This window comes from Stegostoma tigrinum, chromosome 1 (assembly GCF_030684315.1).
Source record: "Stegostoma tigrinum isolate sSteTig4 chromosome 1, sSteTig4.hap1, whole genome shotgun sequence".
In the NCBI taxonomy this organism is placed as follows: Eukaryota; Metazoa; Chordata; class Chondrichthyes; order Orectolobiformes; family Stegostomatidae; genus Stegostoma; species Stegostoma tigrinum.
The window spans coordinates 82,829,859-82,856,309 of NC_081354.1; the positions used below are offsets into that span (position 1 = coordinate 82,829,859).

General features: G+C 38.5%; 1 protein-coding gene across 2 annotated transcripts in view; it reads right to left on the reverse strand.

Moving 5' to 3' along the window:
• LOC125452546 (transmembrane anterior posterior transformation protein 1-like) overlaps window positions 1-26,451 on the reverse strand; it is a 90,671-nt gene that overhangs the window by 55,376 nt on the left and 8,844 nt on the right. For both annotated transcript variants that reach the window (XM_048531112.2, XM_048531121.2), the window contains exons 3-6: window positions 14,646-14,764; window positions 10,036-10,198; window positions 4,937-5,072; window positions 1,332-1,429 (exon numbers count right to left, since the gene is read on the reverse strand). In XM_048531112.2, the coding sequence (XP_048387069.1) occupies window positions 1,332-1,429; window positions 4,937-5,072; window positions 10,036-10,198; window positions 14,646-14,764 (516 nt within the window). The remainder of the gene's footprint in view (window positions 1-1,331; window positions 1,430-4,936; window positions 5,073-10,035; window positions 10,199-14,645; window positions 14,765-26,451) is intronic.

Sequence of the window (26,451 nt, forward strand, 5' to 3'; positions counted from 1 at the left end):
ACAGATTAAATAGTATGATACATCCTCAACATCACAAATTAACTTTTCTTTAAAAATGAGAATACAATTTGTGGAACAATTTTGCCTTTCAAACTTTGTATGACTGCTAGTCAGTGATAATCAAAATTGCTGAATGGTGACATAATTGTTGAAAAGCTGCCATTTGCTGTGCAGTTAGAAGTTAGATCTTAGCTGGGACTGTATTTGAAGCAAAACAATTTGTCAGGCTTCTCATTTGTTGGAATGTTCAGACTGCACTAACATTTTGATTTTAAAAATTCAAAAATATGCGGGAGGAACAGTGGGCAGGGGAAGGATACAAGGAAAGAAGTGGCTGGAAGATTGGACAGAAGGAAGTGCGTAGGATCTGGGTGGGAAGGCAGCGGGGTGGTGGTATATTGCCGTTACTACATTTTTAAAAATACAGCACAGTCTTCAGTTTTCAAAACAAGGTGCTCAAAATTAGGAATAATTTTAAGAGAGTCAGTAAAGACAACCAGTTTCCAGTGGCAGAAGAATCAACAGCGGTGACAGCCTAATGGTAATATCGCTGGATTGTTAATCTAGATACCTAGTTAATGTTGTGGGGACTTGGGTTCAAATCCCATCATGGTTAAATAACAGGAATTTGAATTCACCAAAAATCTGGAATTAAGAGTCTAATGATAACTGCAAATTGGTCATTGGTCAGAAAAATATTTCTGGTCCACTAATATCCTTTAGGGAAGGAAACCACCATCTTTTACCTGATCTGGCCTACATGTGACTCCAGAACTACAGCAACATGACTGATTCTTAACTGCCCTCTGGGTTCTTACAGAAAGGCAATAAATGTTGACCTAGCCAGTGACCCCCTCATCCCATGAACAGATTAAAAACATGTTGCCAGAGATGTCAGATTTAAGGTGAATAGCAAACGAATCAGTGGTGACATCAGGAAGCATTTATCATTTCTACATAACGAATTGCTAAGATCCTGTAAGCACTGCATGCAAAAAGGTTACGATAGTAACATGCAAATATAAGCTGGATAAATACTTGAAGGACAAAAACTACAGGTTTGAGAGAACAGATCGGGTCAATGGAAGAGCTATCCAGTTAGTGTCAAAGAGCTGGCACTACTGTAATGAAGTGAATGGCCACCTTCTGTTTTGTGTCAATCTAAGATTGAATAATACTGGACTTTGAAGTGAATTTTGAAATATATGGATTTCAGCCATCTTTAGAAAGATAATTTTTTTAAAAAATATGTAAAATCAGATCAAGTACTACACTGCCATCAAACGTGAAGGAATCCATGTTTGAAATATTTTGGCCACAAAAATACTCACATTGTTTGACATCATGATAGTAAGTAATGACTTGTTATGGGAATTGAAAGCAACATTCAAAGTTGTTGCTTGTACCATGACCAGAATTGTATGAAGGACTGTAGTAAAATTGTTAAGGTTGCAGCAAAAAAGGGAAACAGAAGCGCAAAATTTTACAGTACAGAAACATCACCCGGACCATTGTCTACGCCAGAAATTTAACTATCAAAACTGCTTATTGCTCTTATAAATGCCTATTATTGTTAATATTACAATTTATAAAATAAACTTGCTACCATGTTAAATTATACATATTTTTAAAAATAAGCACATATGCACCTTTAGCATCACCAACTGGAGATTATCAACAGCCTTGGGATTTTTAATGCATCATTTAGCCATTATTTGCTGTAATAAGGTAGATACGAGATTTTGTTGAATTATGTTATTTTGCATGAGTTATTTGAAGTATAAGCTGACAATGTTGCAATAAAGGAAAAATGGCACTTGGGATCCAAGCGAGCGAGTAAAACTCTTGCGTAATTCTTTAATTAATTTGATTGAAAGATCATGAAGTTAACAATGTACAGATGGAGAATAAATTGCGAATTAGGCAATTAGTGTGGATAAATTCAAGCTAAAAGCAGCTGCAGAAACAGAAACAAAAGAGAAAGAAAGATGTGACTTCGATAAAAAGGAACAGGAGATAAAATTAAACACTGAAGCCAGGGAAATATAGACCAGTGAGCCTGACACTGGTGCTGGGCAGGTTGTTGGATGGAATCTGAATGTCAGGATTTACATGTATTTGAAATGGCAAGGACCGATTAGGGATGGTCAACAAGGCTGTGTGTTCTGGATGTGAGTTTGCTCGCTGAGCTGGAAGGTTAGTTTTCAGACGTTTCATCACCATTCTAGGTAACATCATCAGTGAGCCTCCGGTGAAGCGCTGGTGTTATGTCCCGCTTTCTATTTATCCATTTAGGTTTCCTTGGGTTAATGTCATTTCCTGTTCTTTTTCTCAGAGGGTGGTAGATGGGCTCCAAATCAATGTGTTTGTTGATAGAGTTCCGGTTGGAATGCCATCCTTCTAGGAATTCTCGTGCATGTCTGTGTTTGGCTTGTCCTAGGATGGATGTGTTGTCCCAATCAAAGTGGTCTCCTTCCTCATCTGTACGTAAGGTTACTAGTGATAGTGGGCCACGTCTTTTTGTGGCTAGTTGATGTTCATGTATCCTGGTGGCTAGCTTTCTGCCTGTTTGTCCAATGTAGTGTTTGTCACAGTTCTTGCAAGGTATTTTGTAAATGACGTTCGTTTTGCTTGTTGTCTGTACAGGGTCTTTTAAGTTCATTAGCTGCTGTTTTAGTGTGTTGGTGGGTTTGTGGGCTACCATGATGCCAAGAGGTCTGAGTAGTCTGGCAGTCATTTCAGAAATGTCTTTGATGTAGGGGAGAGTGGTTATGGTTTCTGGACACAGTTTGTCTGTTTGTTTGGGTTTGTTGCTGAGAAATTGGTGGACTGTGTTCACTGGGTACCAGTTCTTTTTGAAAGCAGGACATAACACCAGTGCTTCACCAGAGGCTCACTGATGATGTTACCTAGAACGGTGACGAAACGTCTAAAAATGAATCTTCCAGCTCAGCAAGCAAACTCACATCCAGAACCTCAACCTGAGCTACAAATCTTCTCAAAACTTCATGGCTTTGTGTGTGGGAAACCGTGTCTCACTAACTTGATTTGGAGTTTTTTGAAGAAGAAATGAAGAGGATAAATGAGGGCAGGGCAGTGGACGTGATCTATACGGACTTCGGTAACGACTTCGACAAGGTTGCTCATGGTAGACTGGTTAAATCACAAGGAATACAGAGAGAACTAGTCATTTGGATGTAGAACTGGCTCAAAGATCGAAGATAGAGGGTGGTGTTGGAGGGGTGCTTTTTAGAATGCAGACCTGTGACCAGCAGTGTGCCACAAGGATCAGTGCTGGGTCCACTGTTTTTCATCTTTTTTATATAAGTGATTTGGGTGTGAACATAGGAGGCAACAGTTTGTAAATTTGCAGATGATATCAAAGTAGGAGGTAGCAGACAGCGAAGAAGACTATCTCAAGGTACAATGGGATCTTGATGAGATGGGCCAATCGGCCATGAGGTGGCAGATGGAGTTTAAATTAGATAAATGTGAGGAGCTGCATTTTGGAAAGGTAAATAAGGGCAAGACTTATACACTAAATGGTAAGGTCCTGGGGAGTGCTGCTGAACAAAGAGACCTTGAAGTGCAAGTTCATAGTTCCTTGAAAGTGGAGCCCAGGCAGATAGGATAGTGAAGACAGCTTTTGGTATGCTAACCTTTATTGGTCAGTGCATTGAGTTTAGGAGTTGGGAGGTCATGTTGCAGCTGAATAGGACATTGGTTCAGCCACATTTGAAGTGTTGTGTGCAGTTCTGGTCTTCCTGCTATAAGAAGGTTGTTATGAAGCTAGAAAGAGTTCAGAAAAGATTTGCAAGGATGTTGCCAGGGTTGGGGAGTTTGAACTAAATGGAGAGGCTGAACAGACCAGGACTATGTTCCCTGGAGCGTCAGAGGCTGAGGGCCGGTCTCATAGAGGTCTAGAAAATAATGAGGAGCACGGCTAAGGTAAATAAAGGTTTTTTACCTGGGTTGGGGGAGTCCAAAACTAGAGGGCATAGGTTTAAGGTGAGCGAAAAAAAGATTTAAAAGGGATCTAAGGGGCAATTTATTCACAGAGCGGTGCACATATGGAATGAGCTGCCAGATAAGTGGAGGAGGTTGGTACAATTCCAACATTGAAAAATGTTACCAGGATGGGAATATGAACAACAAGATGTTAGAGGGACGTAGGCCAAATGCTGGCATATAGGACTAGATTTAATATAGTTGGCATGGACAAGTTGGACCGAAGGGTCTGTTTCCATGCTGTACTTCTCTAATGATGCTTTGACTTGGTTACTATTAGAAATGCAATAAATGGCATTCCTTTGCTACATTTGTGCAGTAGCTATGAAATACCATTAAGGTGTACAAGTCCTGCCCTAATTTGCCTTTCCAAAATGCATTCAACATGATTAATTTTTATGCAATTAACAGTGCAACAGCACATCTGACAGTGGGCTAGAGAATCTCTGATGGGCAGAATGTTCTATTCCTGCTCCTATTTCTTATAATCTTATCAGCATCAAACTTTTGATTTTGTTATTTAGCAATTTGCCTTCCTTTGCCTTGCAACTGTTGTAGCATTTGTGCAGAAACAACAAGGAGCAGCATTAGCCTCCCAATGACTTTGGCAGCAAATGGTGGTCTGGTATCATTTTCTGCCTACCACTGAATCTTGTTAGCACACATTTTGGTTAGTTAGATTATACTTCAAAACTATTCAGCAATGCCTAAGTTCATTTCAGGACAGAATGCAATAAGTAACTTAGTTATACTATAAAAGAGATGCTTATAAAAAAAGTACAGATAACAATGGTCAACTTCCAATAAATTGTGCACACGTTAAAATAATTATATCTAGTATGCTAAACTTCAACTTTAATTAACAGGCGGAATTGATGAAAACATTTAATAAGCCTGGTAGCTTTAATAAGTGACTCCCAAAGGATACAGACATAAAGCACAGCCATGAAGAAATGAGGTATCACCCCAATATGAGCTCGTTTCTTCTTTTTAGTTTCTGTGGCTGTCCAATACAGTGCATCCAAAATATCTTGTCCAAAGGAAGAAAAGAGGCGATCTGCTACCTTAGAAAATCAGCCAGTGTTAACCGTAATGGAATATTCTCTACAGTCAGACTTAGTAAAAATAAAATCAATGATAGATGAATCATAAAACTTCAATGCACAGGTACAGCAAGTGATAAAGTATAGGAAATACTGTCATTTAAGAAGAATGGAATATAAATACAAGGAAGTCTTTGCTATATTTGCATAGGGTACTGCAACTCACATTTGAAGTACCGTGCAGAATTTTGCTTTTATTTAAACAAAAGGATCAAATTGGATTTGAAGCAATGCCGAGAAGGGTCAGCAGAGTGATTTCTTGGATGGAGGGTTGGCGTTATGAGTTTTGCTGTATCAGTTGGGCTACATCCATTGAAGCTGGAAAAAAAAAACGAGGTGACGTTATTGAATGAAATAAAGATCCTGAGGACGCTTGACAGAGTTGATGTTGAGTGGGTGTTTCCCCTTCTGTGGGAGTTTGGAATTGACAAGAGAATAGGAAAATGCTTAAAAATATGCAATCACCCATTCAAGATAGATGAGATTTTTCTTTTCAAAATCATTGTTCTGTGGATCTGTCTTGACCAGAAAACAAAGAGTTAGCAAATATATTTCAGGGCAAATTATATACGTTCTTGACTGTCAAGGGAGTCAAAGGTTTTAGGCGATAGACAAGAAAGTAGAAGATGCAATTAGATTAGCCATGACCTTGTCAAATAGTAGAGCAGGCTCACTCGTCAAGTCTAACTCCTGTTCTCAACTATTATGTTCCTATGTAATATTAAATATTTGTCACAATTAATACTTTGTATAAATATTAATAATAAAAAATAGCAGAAATATTGAACTGGATACTAATAGAGATTGGGGTCAAGTTAAATGCTGGAAAATTAAACAGCAAGCCTAGAGTGGGCAAAGGAAAAACAAGTCCAATCAAGCTACAGCTTCAATGCATGCTAGTTTCAAAAAAATTGGTTTACAGCAAAAATTAGCGTTTTAAAAAAGAAAAATGACTGATAACAAATAGAGGGAGAATACCTAAGATGATATGAAGGAGTCAGTAATTGTTTTAGATTTAGATTTATTGCCACATGTATATAAAAATACCGTGAAAATTTTGTTTTGCATGCAAAACACAGACTGTTGCCACGCTCTGGCGCTATCTTGAAAGACTGAGGTTTTATTGCATTAGAATCCATCTTTCCCTCTCCACATTGAAGGAGGATGCAAAACAATAAAGAAAAAGGGGACTAGTCTTACTTATTTTTTTAAATTTAGAAAATGGACATAACTCCAAATGACTAAACAATACCATATTTCATTTTACAGACATTTCCCAAAAAACGGATACATATTCACAGGCAAATCATATCATAGATACATTATGATGTTCATATTTTTAGGTAGGAGGGTTGTTTAGCTCAGTTGACTAGATGGCTCAGAGTGCAATGCAGAATGGTTTCAAAAGGCTTCAACAGGTTCAATCATTTGCGCCAGTTGTGGTAATTCATGGAGGCCTACTCCTTACCTTGCCTCTTGGTGTAGAAATCAAGTGTTACTCTCCATTAGAGGGGGATCTCTATGGTTCTTTCTGGACTGTGGCTAACTAATGTTATGGCAGAAATTAGTGAATGCTTAAGAAATGATGTGGCTAATCAGAGAGTGCTAAAATCGATTTGTAAACAACCACCTGTTCTGGTTTAATATTTATTTTCCTAGAAGGTCACAGACATAAAAACTGAATGTGGTGGATGCTATATGAAATGGACCACAGGGTCTGTTTCCATGCTGCACAACTCTATGAATGTTAAAAGAAAGACTTGGTGCAAAGATTAAGGAACATATCATGCAGTTTTGACTCAGATATCTGTGAAATCTGGGTTGAACCTATTGAAATAGATTGTACATTTGAAATTTGCACATGTATCACAGTGAAATCTCATTACCCATGATCTTTTTTGTTGAATGAAAAGACATTTTGCCAGAAGATTTTACTGGTCATTAGATTACCCATGCCTTATGTGGGAATGACTCATTTGGGCCTACAGCACCTATTTACCAGGTTGCAGCCAGAATTTCAGGCAACATTAATTCAATGCTTTTTCTTTTGAAAAAAAATCCTGTTCATATCTGTTATGACACACCTGTGGAACAGGCGGACTTAACCCTGTACTTTCTAGCTCAAAGACTGAAACAGTACTACATGGCCAAGAGACCTTTATTAATCTAATGTTATATATATTTAGATAAACTATTCAGATGCCTTACGACACATGTCTGGTTTAGAGGATTGTGTGGTGCTGATGGTGGGACTTGAAACCAGAGCTAGGGAAACAATCACTGTGTCCTAAGAGGTCTGTTAATCTAAAGTTAGTTATTTTCTATTCAACCTAACATTCAGAGACATTACTACACACCTCTGGAGCAAGTAGGTTTTGAGCCAGACCTCTTTATTTAGAGAAAGGGACACTATCATTACACCATAGGAGCCCTAACTAAAGTCACTAGCTAGCAGCTAATTGGAGTTGCATTTGTGCGTATTTCTCATGTTAATGATACAATTACTTTAAGATCAAGTTTAAAAACAGTCAAATTCAGCCAAATGATTTCAGAAGATTTACTCAGCAGTGAACAGAAACAATCAGTTGACTGTTTTGTCAGCAACAATTATCTGAGTACATTTTATATTCACCTGAGATGAATAAGCAAGTGGAAGCCCCATTGAACATATGCCAATTGATGTGCCAGTTTTGTTCAGGATGAAGGGAACAGGTTTGCTTGGAAATTTGGATGTAACTTCATGTTGGGAAAAGCAGCACACAAAAAAAAAGCCTCAACTATTTGACTGCACACGAGGCCAGGAAGGAGAGAGGAACAGGGAGCCAGGGCAGGTGAGATCAAAAGCTAAAATAAATGAATTGATGAAAAGGGATAGATGTTCTCTGAACACATTATTTGTCTTTCTGCACTGACAGCAGGCAGAACGGGAGTATTCACTGAAGGTAAAAGGTAAAATGAAGTTTTATTTCACTGAATGACTTATCTATGGTTATTTGGTCAGATTAAATGAAGACAAGTCCATGGCACAGCAGAATTGTAAGGAGTTAGGGACCAAAGGGTATGGTGAGAAAACAGAACAAGAGTATAGTGTTGGATGACCAACTGTGATCATATTGAATGACAGAGAAAGCTGAAGGGGCTGAATGCCCTTTTCTTTCTCCTTTTTTCTGTGTCTATGAGTTTCATCAATAGTCTCATTCCACAGAACAGTGCACAAATCTTTTTATGAAGAAACTAATAGGACACAATGGAGTTATTCCAAGAGACAGGATAAACTGTTACTTAGAAAGTCTCAGATCAATGAAGGTTAGTTACATGGATTTATTAAGGAAAGGCTGTGTCTGGCTCCGAATTTTTTTAAGGAAGTAACAAGGAGGGCTGTTGAGGGTATGCAATTAATGAAGCATATCATGAATTTTAGTAAGACTTTTGCCATAGGCCCGAATGGCGGACTGACATTAAAAAACCTGGAATCTACAGGAATGTAGCAAATTGGATACAAGACTGGTGACAGGAAACAATAACTGCTCATGGCTATTTTTGCAACAGGAAGGCTGTTTCCTGCGGAGATCTGGAGGTCTCTGTACAAGGTCACCTGCTTGTTGTGATATACATTAAATGGTTTGAATGTAAATGTAGGAGGTATGATTAAGAAGGTTACGGGTGACACAAAAATTGGTCAAACAACTGAAAACAGAGAGAATAGATGCAGACTACAGCAAGATAATCAATGACCTGGTCATATGGATAGCCAAATGGCAAATGAAATTCAAGGCATACAAATACAAAAGGATTTGAGGAAGACCAACAGCTAACAGAATTCACTATAAATAGGACAATGCCGAGAGCTGTAAAGGAGGTGAGAGGGACAGACCTGTAAAGTGGCTAGGATGACGTAGTCCTTTCCTTTATTAGCCACAGTATAGAACAGAGCAGGGAGGTTATGCTGGAACAGTACAAGTTATTACTTAGATCGCAACCTGCATATTATGTGCAGTTCTGGTCACCTCATTATAGAACATATACAATTACACTAGAAAGGGTGTCGAAGAAATTTACAAAGATGTTACCAGGATTGGAAAAATACAGCTATAAAGGAAACAATTGGAATGGAGATACTGAAGGAAGATTTATTGAGATGGATAAAATTGATTGGCTTGATGCAGAGAGATCATGGACTAGGGGCAACAGATTTAAAAGAGCTCTTTCTAACTTCTTGTGGCATGCCTATAATTAACTCAATGATAATGATAAATTATAAAAACTTTATGCTGATTACTTGCATTCTTCACAAACAAATATTGATAGAATAGAATCAGAAGTGACATATGGGAAGCTTGTTTTATGGTCAGAACCAGAGTAATTAAGGGTATCACTAAGAGGATTAGTCGGTGGTGTGATTTAGCATTTTCTTTCTCTGCATCACTTGGAGTCAAGTGAAGCTTTGCTGACCACTTTACCAGTTCTGCTTTAAATCTGATTCATTTAAATAAAATTTCAGAAACACACTTAAAATGCTGCGATCTGCAGTACTACAGGCCATATATTGAAAAGCGGGATTCAACTGAGCGACATTATTTTTTAAGTTTGCAAACACGATGGGCCAACTAGCTATTCTCAGTGCCATAAACTTTGTGCTTATGTAAAAATACAGAAAACAAACAAAATTTGGAATACCAGTAACAAGACAAACCTAAAAGGATAACTATTCCTCACTTGCATCAGCTGTACTAAGTTTAAGTTTGCAATCAAAACAAATTGGCAGTATATTGGGTCAACAGAAGAAGCATACCTTGTTCCCCTCAATCTTAACTTCCCTAAAGATCACAGATGCAAAATCTCCAGGAGGATACAAATTAGATCTTGAAACAAAAACTTTTAATTTATATCACTCCAACAGAAAATTCTTACTTTTTATACATACCTCTAACATATTGTAGATGATGTAGAGTTTGATGACAGATTGTCCTCTAATGAGATGGTACATCATGGAATAATCCACATAGTGCATCATAACAAAGCAGATGACCATTATAAGTGCCTTGAGTATGTCACATACCTGAGCAGGTTGTAGCAGCCGTCCATCGCTGAGAATACAATTAAACAACATTTATTTCCAAGACAGTCCACAAGTAGGCATTTTAGAAATAGTGAGGCTGTTCAGTAGTAATTAAAGTAATCATTTATAAATAATTACTCAACTATAAGCTAAGCAGATCAATTTAAAACCCAATTATAACTTATTCAACAAGGTTCAACTTTTTCAAGATTGCAGGGAGATGATCACCACCTTTTCCAGGGCAATTAGGGATAAATGTTGCCCTCACCAGCAATGCCAACATCCCATGAAGGAGTAAAATAAATGGCTTAAAAGGCAGTTCAGTGACTACTAATTGCTTGCAGCCTAATGTTATTATAGCTGTTCACTGCATGAAGAAGGGGAGAATCTTAATTAATTCCACTGTTACTTCTTTTGATAGTCCCTAGCAGCACAAAGAATGCTTGCGATGTATAAATGCATTTCCCATGTACACTGTACTCCAGATGCAGTCTAAATTAACAGCTACAGTAATACTTTTGCTTTTATTCTCTATTTCACAAACAGTCCATTTTTATATTTTCAAATCAACCTTTTAAAAACATTATTATATACCTCTGGAAGAGATGGAACTTGAAATTGGGCCTCCAGGTTAGCTTCCTGGCTCACAAATAGGGATAGTACCACTCCCGGTCCAGATGCTTTTAAATCAACATGTTCAACCTAATCAGAGATGTTGCTATATGCCTTGGGAGCAGGTGGCAGTTAAAGGCCTTCTGGGTCAGAGGTAGGGCACTACCACTACAGCACGAGATGTTCCTCCATGGCTGTATATGAAATGTGAGAAGTGATCTTGGACTAATAGCAACAAGCTGATATTATGATTCATTAATTTGCTTTTCTGTCAAGAGCTCTTTGTCTCTTTCAATGATGGAATTAAGAATTTTAATATCTGACTGCAACCTGTTCATTCAGCTGTGCACGTTATCTCCCATAATGATTTTATCCAATCTGTATGTTGAGAGATTCTGGCACATTTCTGCTTCTGATCGGAAAGTACATTTGAATGGGTGTATTACATTCAAGCTTGACTGCCGGCTCCCTTAACTCATTATTTTCAGAGATAATCCGCAGCTCTTCACAAATGCTAACATTCAGACTTGCAGAAAAATGCCTATGACATTGAATATATTGCTAACATATTTGTCTTCAAGTCATTCTGATTTGGATTCTTTCTAGTTATTAAATCACAGATTCCCCCATTAGCATGGCACTACTCCATTTTTTGCACTGCTAAATACACAGGGAAATTTTCCTGCCATTGTTTAAATAAGAGCACATTTCTCTGAACTCCAGCATCAAGCTTCAGATTTATGATGATCATGTGCTCATTTCTAACCTCTTCCTGATCTGAATAGTTTTGTGAATTTCTTTTCTGAGAACTACTACAAACAGCCATTCATGCAATTGTATGATGTTGTGTTGTGTCCTCAAACTTTTCATTTTACTGGGTATGGATTTTTTGGCTTATTTTCCTTCTCGTTTGCTCTGTCTCCAGATGGCAACTCATTCACCATATTCTTTCCTTGTCCTGCAGAACTTTTCCAAGAGTTCTGGATTTCCACTAGATGTGCAGTTTGATCCAAGTTTTCCTCTACCCACGACAGCATGTCATCAAGAATGCCTAAACATCTGTCTTTCGACCTGGTATTTGTTATTTTGTTGCTGCCTAACTGTATTGATCATGTTACCCTTCTCTTTACTAAACTGAACATTTGCCACTTACATCATTAGTATTTTCACCCGTGACTTCGCGTGTTTTGACAGTGTCTTTACCCTGCGATAATGTCCTTTCCAATCAATTCTTTTGGTACCTCAAGATGTGCAGATTTTATATCTTCTGGCTATATTTTTCAATCATAAGGAATTGTCAACAGGTTCATCTGGTTTCTGCCTCGGGCTTTTAAATCCATATCAGTGAATTTAATCATTTTACTATAGCAGGTGTGCATTGAATATTTCAAGAATTATGCCTGGGTTTTTACTTTTTCCTTGTCCACCTCAGTTGTTAAATAAATGTAATCATTTCTCTTCTGCCCACAGAAAGATGTAGTTGCTCTTTCCTCTTCACAAGTAACTGTTAGAAAACTAACAAATACCTGTCTACAATTACTTAAGTTCATCAAAACCATCTACAACATCAGCCTCACAAATGGACTGTGGCTATGCATTACTTGTGGCAGCGGCATCTACTTATTTTTGCAAGACTTCGGTTTTCTCCAATAGCACTAATTTGAATTGAATTTTCTCAATTCAGTTCAATATTAAATCCTTTTAAATGTTTGAGTCTTAACTTGCTGATGCCGTTGTTTTCTTATTCCCATAAGTTTGAAATGATCACATTTTTAGATCAAAATACCGCAGTTTCAAACAGTGTATAATCTGCAGCTGTCCACACGGCTCATAGTTATACAAAGTTATTGACAGCTAATTGCAGTGCAGTAGTAAATCCAGCACCTAGTTGTATACCCGCACAATAATTAGTTTCTAGTTCTTTATAAATAGGGCAAAGTAACATCAAAACTTTCCCTATTTAGTCAACTGAAATAATAAGATCTGACCCTTCATTAATCTAATAGGCTTCATTTAAGTCCTTCTGAAATCTGGCCATTGAGCATCACGATTCCATATCACCAGCCAGAAGGTGACAAATTACATACAGTATCTATTACTCAGCCAAGGCATGGTCTCTTCGGGGAACTGAATTTCCGACTGATCTCACACAAAACTGATATTTAATAGCTTCCACTGTCTATACAAAGTAAAGATCTGCTTGTCAATATCACAGCATATTACTTAGCACTGATTAAGTTTATTGACCATTAATTCTGTAACTTGTTTGAAATGTTTGATCAAGGTAGTGAACTTACCTTCCAGTGGTGCTTTGAAATTCTTTTAAAAATCTCATGCTCATTCTCAACAAAAGTACACGCATACCTAATTCTACATTGCAGCAACAAAAGCTAAACAAATTGGCCTATATATTTCAAGATGACTGCCTTTTTTTTAAATATTAAAAGCACCTAGGGCTCTCTCTAGTTCATGGAAACAATCTCAGACCTCAGTGAACAGTTTGAAATGGATGAGTCAGTGACGTGTATCACAATCTTTTTTAGACAATGGGTATTGAAGCTTACATTCTTATGATTCTGGACTAGTAACCAAAAGGTACTTAGTTCAAATCCTTGACTATAAAGTACTTGAAGTCCAATTTTTGTAAATTGGTTGACTGACACGAGAAAACGATCATTCAAGTTGGTGCATTGTTGTAAGTACGCAACTGGTTCATAGATGCCGCGTAAGAAATTGCATTTAATACTTGCATTCTCTCTCCCCGCGCCCCCCAACTTGAGCTTCAGTTTAACTTGTGTTGTATTTGTAAGTCACAAAAAAGCTGCTTTGATTTTGTTATAGAATAGATAAGATTGTTATGGGAACACAAACATAAGTTAAATTACAATGGACAGCTAGGCTTATTTGGTATTACACTTGCTGTTAGGTCAGTAAATCAAGTAATCAAGCCTCAACTTAAAACTGAACATTAAAATGAAGATCCACCAATAATCAGTGAATTGTAGAATTGTTTCATCCAGTATTTCTTGGGCACCTCCACCCCTTTCCCAAAACCAGGTTGACCGTCAATTACTTTCACAGCATCCTGCTTTGCACAAGTTGGCAGGCGTGTTTGTCTAAGTAGCATTACTTGACTATCATGAAACAGTTTAGAACATCCTAATAATGGTTTAGCTACAATTGCTTTCTTTCAAATTCAAGTTTAGGGCTGAGGTCAGAAAATGCGACTTGAGGCAATGAATAATCAAGAACTTGAATGAAGTTGTGAAAGCGTATATATGAATGGTCCATTGCTGTAAAAAGGGCTAAGTGGAGTCTTCCATAGGGAAATGACCGAAATGGACTGAATGGCCTTTTTCACATATATTTTGCAGTGAAGCAAACGAACTAGTGAAGCTCAAGGCTAAACCCCTAATGTAATTGCAACTTTATAAAAAGGAAACTGCATTACTAAAGCAATAAATTTATTTTCTTACTTTGGTGTGAAAACCCTTCCCCATACACCTTACTCAAAAAGACTTTTACCTGCCATTTTTAAATATGCGCAAAAGTATATAAACAGTGGGCAGATAGAAATCTTAAACATAGCATAGACACTTAACTCACTATAGAAATGACAATGTCTGCAACTGTTTTCAACTATTCAACTAAGAGAGGTTTGTCTTAAAATTATTGAAATCTTGTCCTGATTCACTAAGAAGGGCAAACTTCTCAGCAAAGTTTTCAACAATCCTAAAACACTACCGGACAGACATTAGTGTACATATGACCTAAGGTCATACTTATAGACTACAGAATAGGGTAAACAATTATTTACAACATTTAGGTTTTCCAAATTAGTGTAATAGCAACATATAGCTTACCTTAAGCCACAACAAGGCAGAGTAATAAATCTCATTAGGGCAAGAAGGACTCGCAACGGTAGTAGAGTAAAGAGATATAAAAAGGCATCCAGGCAGAGAAAGAATCCAAAAAACATTAACTGAAAAAAAAAACAAAACATTTATCAAAACATAAAGCAGATCTCACAAAAAACTAACAGTATACCAATTTCTATGCATTAGAAGGTACATTTTAAAGTTTCAAAAATATAGACATGTTATTTATGTTCTATTGATACAACAAATCAGAAAAATGAGAAAACTATATGCCTATGTTCCTTTCTGTACTGGTTTTGATACAACAGAGGCAACAGAAGCACATGCTGGAATGTTGAAACTTCTGTTATTCTTTACAGAAGGGAAAATACACAAATATCAGTAAACCAGGCATATTTGGGGGAATGGGTAAACGAACAGGGTGGGTCAGATTTGTATGCAAATTGTGAAAAACAGCTACCCATTAAGTATGGAATTCATTTTGCCAAAGATCCTTTGAAAAGCTTTTTCTTGACAGGAATTTATTCCCCGCATTCTATGATCGTTTATCTCCAAAACAGGACTGGACACAGGATAATTGCATTTGCTCAAGGCTCCTAAAAGACTACAATGGTATACTTCCAAAAATGTTTTGCTGCACATGAATCAAAATTTAAAAATCAAAAAATGCTCTCCATCTTGACAGAGGCAATTTGGTGATGAGCCATACACTGAGGGGCAATTGTCAAAATAATGTTCTGATCATTCCAAAATCAGGCAAAAAAAACTGCAAGAGAGTTTAGAAGCTGCGCAGCTAGAAGTCTTCAGAAGACGACAGTCAATTTGTGCAAGAAGTGGGAATGAAACAGTTGAGCAAATTTCTGCTCGAGGGAAAAATGAGACAAAGTTGATATACTGGACCTGCATTTGACTTCTAGGCAAACGTTATAACAAAACCTAGCCCATTTTGTAAGAAACAATGTGGTATGGATCTAACAGACTTGATATTACTTCACTCTAAGGCGTCTTCAGGAGGCACAGGGGTTGCACCAAAACGGTAATCTATTGTTAGTGATATTAACATCAAAAATGAAACAAACAAGCTCTAACTCAATTACATGCAACAGAACCTTAAGCAGCAGGTAGCGAGTAAGCAAGGGCAATGAACAAGTAAGGTCAGTTACGTAGGATGTCCACCCAAATTGGGTATAGAGAAGAACGACATAGTTGATATAGTTGAACAAACCCTCCCTAAAATATTTTAAATAAAACGGTATCTTTGGAAAGATGGACTCATGAAGATGAACCAGGCAGAAAAAGAGATTCTTGAACCCAAAACAGGCTTTATTCAATGTAAGTGGTCCAAATATATCTTTGCTTAACCTTAATTTCTCTCATGTTTGTGAAAACCTGATGCAAATGAAATAAATAATTTCTGCTTTATGACCTTTGATCCATAGTGTGTTCAAATCTCATGTTACATTTCTGATATAGCCAGCAGTATTTCACAGTGCATGTTTCAAGTCAACAAGATGAACAAGGTTGAAAGGTACCTTGCCAATCTAAAGTTAAGGAATTGAAACTGGCAATATCTATAAGAAAGGTTGAAGGTACTCTTAGATTCAGGTACTGGAGGAGGATCTTTATTCCAATTCCAGGCAGAGGCTCTCCACTTGCATCCTTCTGACATTACAGGAAAAAGATAGCAGTCCTCCTAGTCAGATGAATAGAAAGATGGGCAGATTTGGGGAAAGACCAGTAAGGCATACTTGTATAACAACTGAAGATTCAAATGAGGATGCACAGTTCATTATTGCATCTATGTCTTCAGGTAAGTGAATAGATCAGATTTGTGATGGAACATGTGTGGGTAAGCCCACTAGGAAATAATAGGACGAGGTACAGATGTTCAAAGAAGACTGAGATACTGACAGAGGTTTTGGAAGCCTGCAGCAGCCAACACAGCTACCGCAGAGATCTTATGCCTATAAGTAAAGAAAGCCCTGGAGCTCAAAGTTGCTCGATCACATTATCCTCCTGGTTCCCCCCTACAAATGAACCACAGGCAGGATAATGAGGGACCAAGCTTGACAGCGACAAATCTGAATAAATTTTCTTTAAAGCATGGGATCACATCATCCTGATAAGGAGGAAAAGATTTGAGTCTGAAGACCAAAGAAGCAGCTATCATCAGGGAGGTGACTGATGGCAAAACAGACAGGGATGGAGATCTCAGGTTAAAGAGGAGGGGAAAACAATTGCTGCCCAGTACACGCAGAGTCAGGGTAAGCTTTGCCTGACAGGTTCACAAAAGAAGCATCGAAATTGTGGCAGCGATGGATATTACAAACAAGACTGTCTTAAACAAAAACTGCATCAGGACTACCTGATATGGGTTGATGAAACATTACAAGTTGTCAAAGGTGCAAAGTATTCTTGCAGTCTCAATTTGACACACATTGGAACTGGCCATCCATCACTAAACAGGACATTGAAAAGATGCTATTTCAAATAGGAGGTTGGGTACTTTATAAATGCAAAAGACAGCCTGCCACCATCATACGTGTGATAGATAAAATTTTTTTAGCAACATTAATTTCTAGTCCCTCCTTGTGAATTTGAACAACATATTCATCTTTGGCTTGACAGTCAACTAGAACCCTTGCAAAACTCAACATCGTTTTAGCCGACATGGTGCAGTTTAACTTGAAAGTCAAAGCAGAGAAATGTCATCTTTTCTGGACAAGACATTACTCCTGAGGATGAGAAATCTGAGCAACAGAGTAGCAGCCCAGGACCTGAACAGGGGGGTTAGTCTAGTCTATTCACCCCATATACTTAAGCTATGACCCCTGGTTTTGTACTCTCCCATCATTGGAAATATCCTTCCTGCATCTACCCCATCTAGACCTATTCGAGCTTTATAGGTTTCAAAGAGAACCCCTTATTCTACTAAATTCCAGTTAATACAATCCTAAGCTGCTCAATCACACCTCAAGACAGACCTGCCATCTTAGGAAACAACTTTGCAAACCTTTGCTACACTCTTATAGCAACAGCATCCTTCCTCAGACGTATCAGCCAAAACTGCTTCCATTATTCTAGGCGTAACCTCAGCAATGTCCTGTATAATTGCAGCAGGCATCTTTGTTCCTGTACTTCAGACATTAGGATTTGTGCAGAGTTGAAAAGTTTTTAAAAAAAAATCCACTCAGCTACTTCGAAACATCCACCACTCTTTGAGCAATAGATCCAATGAGCCACTAAACCCATGCAGTTTTGACTCAAGGTCAGGTAAAAGTAGTGCAAATGCTGATACCCTTATTTGGGACACTGATCACTGGAGAATATTTACCTTTGCTTGGCTGACACCATGCTCCATGCTCTAAGTCAAAGGCAGCAATCTGACCATGATTCCCTATAACATTTGGACCACAATCCAGCACAGTGTAATCAATGCACTCATGACTGATATCCAAAATAGTTCTAGATGGGTCGAGCAAGGTTTCCCTTTGTCATATATCTCAAAACAGGACCTCAGGCCAGTTTCAACTGATCAACATGGGCATCAGTAAACTGCACCATTACTGGAAGGCCTAACATCCACCAATCCAGCATCAATTGATTATGGAGTTCAAATAGTTGAGGAACTGGAAATCGATGAGGAAAGAGGATGGCAAGAAGAGAAGTTTCAATAGCAGTTCATAATCAAACAAGATACATGACTGCCTGACCAAAGAGTGGTGTTACTGGCTTGGGGCTCCTGCTATTATTGATGAATACTGTCAAAAATTGATTAGTGTACTTTGGCCAAAACAGGGGAGTGGCTTTACACCAACATGGGATCCTTGGTTGCCAAGAGACCTCTAAAGGGCCTTACAATGGATTTTCTGGTCCTTAATCCTTGAAGTAACAAAAGTGAGCACACTGTCATACTCACAAACGTCTTCACCAAGTTCTCACAGCCATTCCACCCATGATTCAAGGGCCTTAAGTATTAGCCAGATTATTAGTATCTGATTGATTTGTCTACTCTAATGTTCCATGTCAGGTTCACAGTGATGAGCAGCACAACTTGAAGAGCATGATCATCCAGGTGCTTCAAGACCTGTGGCATTGCCAAGATCTGCTATAAATGAAAAGGTTAATGAACAGTATGAGCTATTCAACTGCATTCTGCATGACTGTATGCACACCTTATCTCCAGAGAAGAAAACAAAGTGTCATGGGTAACTTCCAGAGTGGGTTTATGCTTATTACAGTATTGTACACTCATCCACAGGCTAATGTCTACATTCTCTCTTCTTTGGAGAAGACCCAATCCTTCCCATAGACCCTCTCCTTGAGCTCAGGTCACCTTCTGACGGAGACTGCCAGATCAACAAGTGGATAGTTGGAACACTGCATGACGCAATGACATATTTAAGATAGCGTCCAAGAGAAGCACGGAGAAGGAAAACACTGATTGCAGGCCGACAGAACTACACTTCCAATCAGCACAAAGGCATTCCCCCAAAATCAGAACATTGGGACTCAGAATACAAGATGTGTAACCCTAACCCTATCGCAGACTCTGAACCAGAGTCATTAAGAAGCTCGACACAGGTGCCCACATTTGAACTGGCGGGCAACCTCCAAATATAGTTCACAGAGAGAAGTTGCTTGAGGCCAGCAATCTAGAAGAAATTGTGGAGGAAAGTAGCTCACTCAACAGTATGGAGGAGACGTGAATATGTGACAGCTCGAATGGAGCTGAACAGCAAAGTAGAATCTGGGTGACCTGTGGTTTGCGATTCAAGGAGGGCACATTCAGAATGGGAGAACTACTCCCATCCGGAAAACGGCGCAAGGAAGACCTCCAGGGAGGTGCAAACTGAACCAGTAAGTGCTGCTGAACATAAAACTCCTGGAGATTTGACTAATTTACAAGCCAATGCGGAGTCAAACAGACTAAGGGTTCATCAACCGAATGCAAACCACAGGTTTCATTCAAACGTGAATGCTTTCTTGTTTAACCTTACTTTCCCTTCATTTTCGTAAGGGCCTGATGCAAGTAGATTGAAAAATTCCTGTTTCATAATCCTTGGGCCTTTCGTGCGTTCACATCTTATGTTACATAGATATATTTCAGCCATAGATATGCTACAGATTCAACTGTAAACCCATTATTGTAACTAGAAAAACCAAGAATATTCTCAAGATAACTATTCATGAAGCTTTTCCTATCTCACTTCTGTAACAGAGACAATTGACTCCAAACTTATAGCAGGGAGACAGAAGTCCAGAAAAAAAAAATCACCCACTTACAGCCAATATCAGAACTGTCTCCATTTAGCTGAAACACTTCTTTGAGAAGAATTCCAATTCCCTTGCTTCAGAATTGTGCCTGAATGCAAGGATGATTATAAAACAACTTCTAAAATTAAACATGTTTTGTTAAATTTATAATCAGTTGAGTTTGGAATTTTCCATAACATCCAATTGTGGATTTACACAAAAACACCACTCATTTCAAGTGTGCTGAAAAGCTTTGTTATTAGCAACTGCGTAAAAATCAAAGTTAGCCTGGGCAGTTATTAACTTGCATTTATTAAGTGATTTAAAAGTGGTGGGGATTAGCATGCTGAGGAAAATAATCACTGTGTAACTATCAGTTATTGTAATGCAGCAATGGTATTTTAGATATGCTCCATAATATCTCCTCCATTGATTTTCACTGTAGATCAATGGAACATTTCACTGCCAATCAACCATCTAAACTGTGCGACACCATTTGCAGAGCATCTGAGTCAGGGCAAGCAACCACAAGAGTAAATAAATGACTTAATTAAGATGGCGTGAGAAAGGAGACAGAAATGAAGGTAAATCTTACTAGTTCAAAAGGATTAAATACATTTGAATAGTGAATCAGATAACATGACACTGTCATAGCACAGTGGCAATATCCCTACCCTAGGAGGCCTGGTTCAAATACCACCTGCTCCAGGAGGTGTGCAATAACATGTCTAAGCAGGCTGATTAGAAAAATAGGCTAAACTTTTAAAAATTTAAAAGCAAAATACCGTGAACGCACATCTTTTGGAGGAGGGTATCTTTGACAGAAACTTCCTAATTCCCATGATTAGCCAAGCGACAGACTGCCAGAAGCTGTTGCCCGAATTTCCACACAGTTGGTAAGTGACTACTGTTACTCATGCTGTCACATTTACTGCAAAAATCATGGCCAATGGCATGTGTTAACATTGGTTATAAGTGACACTTACTCCCTCTACTGGATAGTACATTCTATGGACATTTTCACTGCAATCTGGAAACTGATTGTTGTATTCAAATCAAAGACACTCACATCAAATTCTTATCAGGTATCATCTAAAGTGCACAATTCCATTCATCATTCATTCGAGAGTTAAAACTCTTCAGAGATAAGGAGAGGGAATTGGACATGCATCATTTTGAAGCAAAATAATGTTATTCTGGACAAGGTCTTCCAGCCAACTGGGAGGCTGTGGCTGGGTGGGTGAGACTTTGGGTGGTGAGACTGAGAAACTAGAATATGGAACAGTTTAAACTTGTGTTGAAGGTTTGTTGTGCAATTCTTTGAAAATAAAAAGTTAAAAGGTCAGGGAAAACTGCAGATTATTCACTATTTACTAGAAAAATAATTTAGGGAGAAGAATCCTGAGGAACTTGAGAATATCAAGAAATTAAGGACCATAAAATTAATTCCTGAACAATCAGACTTAGAAATATACTAGGACGTGTTCTGTTCACTCGTCTAACATCTTTGTCTCACAATAGATTTGTGTTTTCACAGACCTGAATATGGGTTTTGGAGAAGTTTGCCAGGAAAAACACAGCACTGTATGCCTGTCTCTGTCTCTGTGTGTGTCTCTCTCTCTCTCTCTCTCTCTCTCTCTCTGTTTTCAACTGACAGAGAGAGAGAATTTAAAGGCAGTGGAAAGATCATTCAGCAAAATATTCGTGAGGGCTCAATGTTTCAAGTAATAGGGTTACTAAATTTTTCTTCATCTGAATCTGAAATCTGGTGTGAAGATCTTCCATCACTCTGTGATGGTTAGTAATTTGATCTTGTCAACAAGAAATCAATGAAACAGAGAATTCAACCTCAGTTCATACTCTTAACAACACAGGTATATTGTTCCTGTTTTGATATTTGTTTTCTGCAAACCCGTACTGTCTTATCTCCGTATTAAGTATGTTTGGGATTAAGGGCATACAGTTAATTCTGAAGAGTAACTTAATTGTTGATCATTTTTGCTACTTATTTAAAGAACAAATTTTGCGTATAATAAATTACTAATACTCGAGTTCATTAAAGATGCCCCATTTAATTCTGGATAGTAGCATACAGAGACAAATTGACCATTTGTGATTCAACAAAATGTACACTATTGGTATAGCTTGTGTGAACATGGCTGGATAACTAGTACAATCCCATTATAACCATATCACAACTGGCAAAAATGGATAGGCATGGAGATGACTTAGCGCATCAACAGTCATAACTACTCAGCAGATTTATTTATAAGTACAGGTAATTCTGCTATAGTGCATTTCGTTAATGCGAATTGGCTGTAACATAATTGATGAATAATAGACATTGTTTGGATAACTCGAACTTTCTGCTGTACAGGTATTGCAATTTTCCTATAACATAATTTTCTATAGCAATCTTCTATAGCGCAATTTTCTGTAGCACAAGGTCACACAAGAACCAACTATCTGTTATACGAAAACTACCTGTACATTTTGCTGCCGCCAATACAGGCTTCTGCAGTTAATTTCTTTCAGTCCAGGTTCTAAGGCTTGAATTAATAGTGCGAGTATACTAAAGAACATTTCTGGGCGAGTTCACAGTTTTAGTTCAAGCTGCCAACGGCAGGGTCAATAGTAAAGGCATCCAAAAAGAAGTTGGAGTTAGATTCCTCCAATTCTAAATGTGAAATGCACGGGCAATTATGGGCAATTACTACACATGTTCATGCAGCAGGACTTCCTCTGTGACAAGGGTGTGAAAGTTTGCCTTTAATTCCACTGGAAGATCTTGGCCTTTGCATTTTGAAAGCAAGGGTAAGACACAAATAACTTATCTGCGGAATTATTTTCTCTCTTAGTCACTGACTTCTTGTCGCTCATATGTCTAAACTTCTATATTTCAAGTAATGTCTTCCTTTTTTTCCTGAGTACTGCTCTCCCTCATTCCTTTACCCACTCCTGTCATTAAATAGGGAAACATTTGGTAGCAGTCTTATAGGGTTTTAGGTGAAACGTCGAACTCTAACACAAATACTGGCTACATCCAGAGCTATGTACAAAGCTTGATAAAACCAGATTTAGGTAAATCTATGAAGTAGTGTGTCGAAACTGGAACTTAAAGAGTGGGAAATTTAGTCTGTAAATGAACTGAGTTCCTTAATCTTAGGGACAACAGTAAATACAATAAACAGCAATTAATTGGACATGGAAAAAAAAATTAAAACTTACTAACTTGAAGATACCAACTTTAAAATGATCACAGTAGAATAAAATACAAATTGAGAAAACGTGCTGACCACGTAGAATGGCAAACTTCAACATGGGTGAAAAGCAGTCTGGAAAGGAAAGTAGAATCCGTTCCTGTGGTCTAAACTGGACACCATAATATAATCACTGAGAAGTAACAATAAGATTCACAGAGAAATATATTTAGAATCAGGCAAAACATAGAAGTACGTGGGATCAAGACAAAGGAGATTCAGGCTAGCTACAGTTTGCACACACAAAATGCGCAACTCACAAAACTACAAGCCTCCAGAGCAAAGAGCAACATGGAAATTTGATTCATTGGGATCATTGAAATCCTGGGAAGGGGAGGGTGAACTTTTAATATTCTTGGGTAGAAGACATTCTGGAATAATTAGAAAGGGAAAAGGGATGGCAGTTTTGATTAAGTGAAAAAAATACAGGGCAAGAAAATGTCAAGGGGTCAGACAAAATAATTCTCGCTGAAACTTCACTTAAAAAAGAATCTATGACATTGTATGGTGTACTTTTACAGGGAACCAGATATGGAAAGGAGATGTACAAATAAGAAAATTAGACATGCAAGAAAAATAGCATGATCAGTATGGTTTATTATAACATCCTCAAAACTGAACATAGTAGTTTTAAAAAACACAACCAGTATGAAACTTTTAAAACATGTTCAAATTCTGCTCAGTCAGTATGTTCCCTACTCAAAAAGGATGGCATTGTTAAATCTAGTCCTAGAAAATAAAAATGGAAAAAAAACAGAGGATGTCAGAGTCAGGGAACAGCTTGGGCCTCGTAGAAGATTGAGATTACCTTTGGAAAAAGACTAGAATGACTAGGAATTAAAATACTTTTTTGAGCAGGAATGCGGCCTGGGAAATTGGAGTCAAAGACTGAATCACTTTGGCCTGTCGCTACTAACAACTGAGATACCGTGTAAGGTTTTTTTTAAAATTTGTTCATGGAACTTGGACGTTGCTGGCTGGCCAGCGATTGCCCATCTCTAGTTGCCCTTGAGGTGCTGGTGATGAGCTGCCTTCTTGAACTATTGCAGTCCACATACTGCAGGTAAGTCCCCAATGCTCCTAGAAAGGAGCATGATTTTGACCCAACGATAGTGAAGGAACAACAATGTGGTGAGTAACTTTCATTTGGGTGGGGGGGTAATCTTGCAAGTGGTGATGGTATTCCAATGTATTTTCTGCCCTTGTCCTTCTAGATGGAAGTGGTCGTGGATTTGGAAGGTGCTTTGATGAATTTTTGCAGTGCATTAGAAGGCACGGTGGCTCAGTGGTTAGCACGGCAGCCTCACAGCGCCAGGGACTGGGGTTCAATTCCAGCCTCGGGTAACTGTCTGTGTGGAGTTTGCACGTTCTCCCCATGTCTGCGTGGGTTTCCTCCGGGTGTTCCGGTTTCCTCCCACAGTCCAAAGATGTGCGGGCTAGATGGATTGGCCATAGTGTTCAGGGGTGTGTGGGTTATAGAAGGATGGCTCTGGGTGGGATGCTGCAACGGGCGATGTGGACTTGTTGGGCTGAAGGGCCTGTTTCCACACTGTAGGGAATTTAATCTAGAAGCTAATCTAATCTTGAAGCCCGTACATTCTGCCACTACTGAGCGTCAATGGTGGAGGGACAGCATGCCTGTAGATGTGGTTCCAATCAAGCAAGCTGCTGTGTCCTAGATAGTGCCAAGCTCCTAAAGTGTTGTTGGAGCTGCACTCATCCAGTGGTGGCGAGTAAGTGGGGAGTATTCAATCACACTCCTGACTTGTGGTGGACAGGCTTTGAGGAGTCATAAGGTGAGTTACTCACCACAGTATTCCTGATTGATTGACACTGGTAAGAGAGAGCAGGATGTCATGAGTGTAGAAGTGGAGACTGCTGTCATTTTGAATTATGTCACAGGCATTACATATAGAAGAGGGTCAAGGATAAAGTCCTGCGGCACAGTAGAAGCAAGTCTGCAGGAACATTAACAGAATTCACTGCAAGTGATTCACTGGCTATTACACAGACATAACAAGCAGAGATAACATGCATTGTAAACTTTCTGCACAACAATTTGTTTGGAATTGGAATGTTTTGCCTGATAGTGGGAGAACATAGATTTAACAGTAAAAGAATATTTGAAAAAAGTGGAGGTGCTCAAAATAACTGCACTGGGCTTTTAAAGAGTCAATGCAGACTCAATGGATCGAACTGACTCAGGAATAGAAGAATTAGGAACAGGGGTCGGCTATTCAGCCCTTCGCATTAACTCTGTCATTTAATAAGATCATGGTTAATCTGAGTGGAATTCTCCTCTGCCCTGCTTGTAGATCAAGAGAGAATAATTCAGCCACCAATACATTCAATGGCCAAGACTCTACTGGTCTTAAGGGAAGCGAATTACAGAAACTACTGATTGTGAAGAAGGAAAAAATGTACATATCTGTGTTAAATGGAAGACACTTTTTTTTAAAAAGACTGCTCCCCCACAAGTCAACCAATATCCCTCCACGTTCTAGATTTCTCTCCAGGGGAAAACACATGGCCAGTATTCATCCTGTTAAGTCTCCAAGGATTCTTTGTCTTTTAAAGAGATCCCTCCATCATGTCCAATCCATCTCTCTCAGTTCTGCCATCTCAGCTTACCCTCCCTCCCAAAACAATGTGAAAAATTTGGGGTGTGAAGTTAGGACACAAAGGATCCTCTTCCACCATTTCCACCACCTCCAAACACATTATCTGATGTGCTCTGATGAAGAGTCATTTAGACTCGAAATGTTAGCTTGCTCTTTCTTTATGGACGCTGCCTGACACACTGATTTCTAGCATTATTAGTTTTCAGTACAGATTCCAGTATCCGCAGTAATTTGCTCCTACATCATCTCCTTCCCTCTTTGCCAGCATTCTTTAGTTACTATTGCCTCTGTGGCATCCTCGTCTCCTCCTAACACTTCCTCATTCACCCGTGGCATCTTGCCAGCAATTCCAAAAGATATTACATTTGCCCAATCATGACCTCCCTCCTCACAATCTAAGGCTCCAGTACACTTTCCACATGAAGCAACATTTTACTCATACTTACTTAAACCTAGTATCCTGTATTCATTGCTCACAATACAGCATCCTTTACATTGGCAAGACAAAATGCAGATTGCCCTACCACTTTAGAGAATACCTCAGCTCTATCCATAAGTATGACTCTGACTTTCCAGTTGCTTGCCATTTCAATAAATCACCTTAGTCCCATACTAAAAACATTTCTTTCTGGATCTCAATAATGTTACAACAAA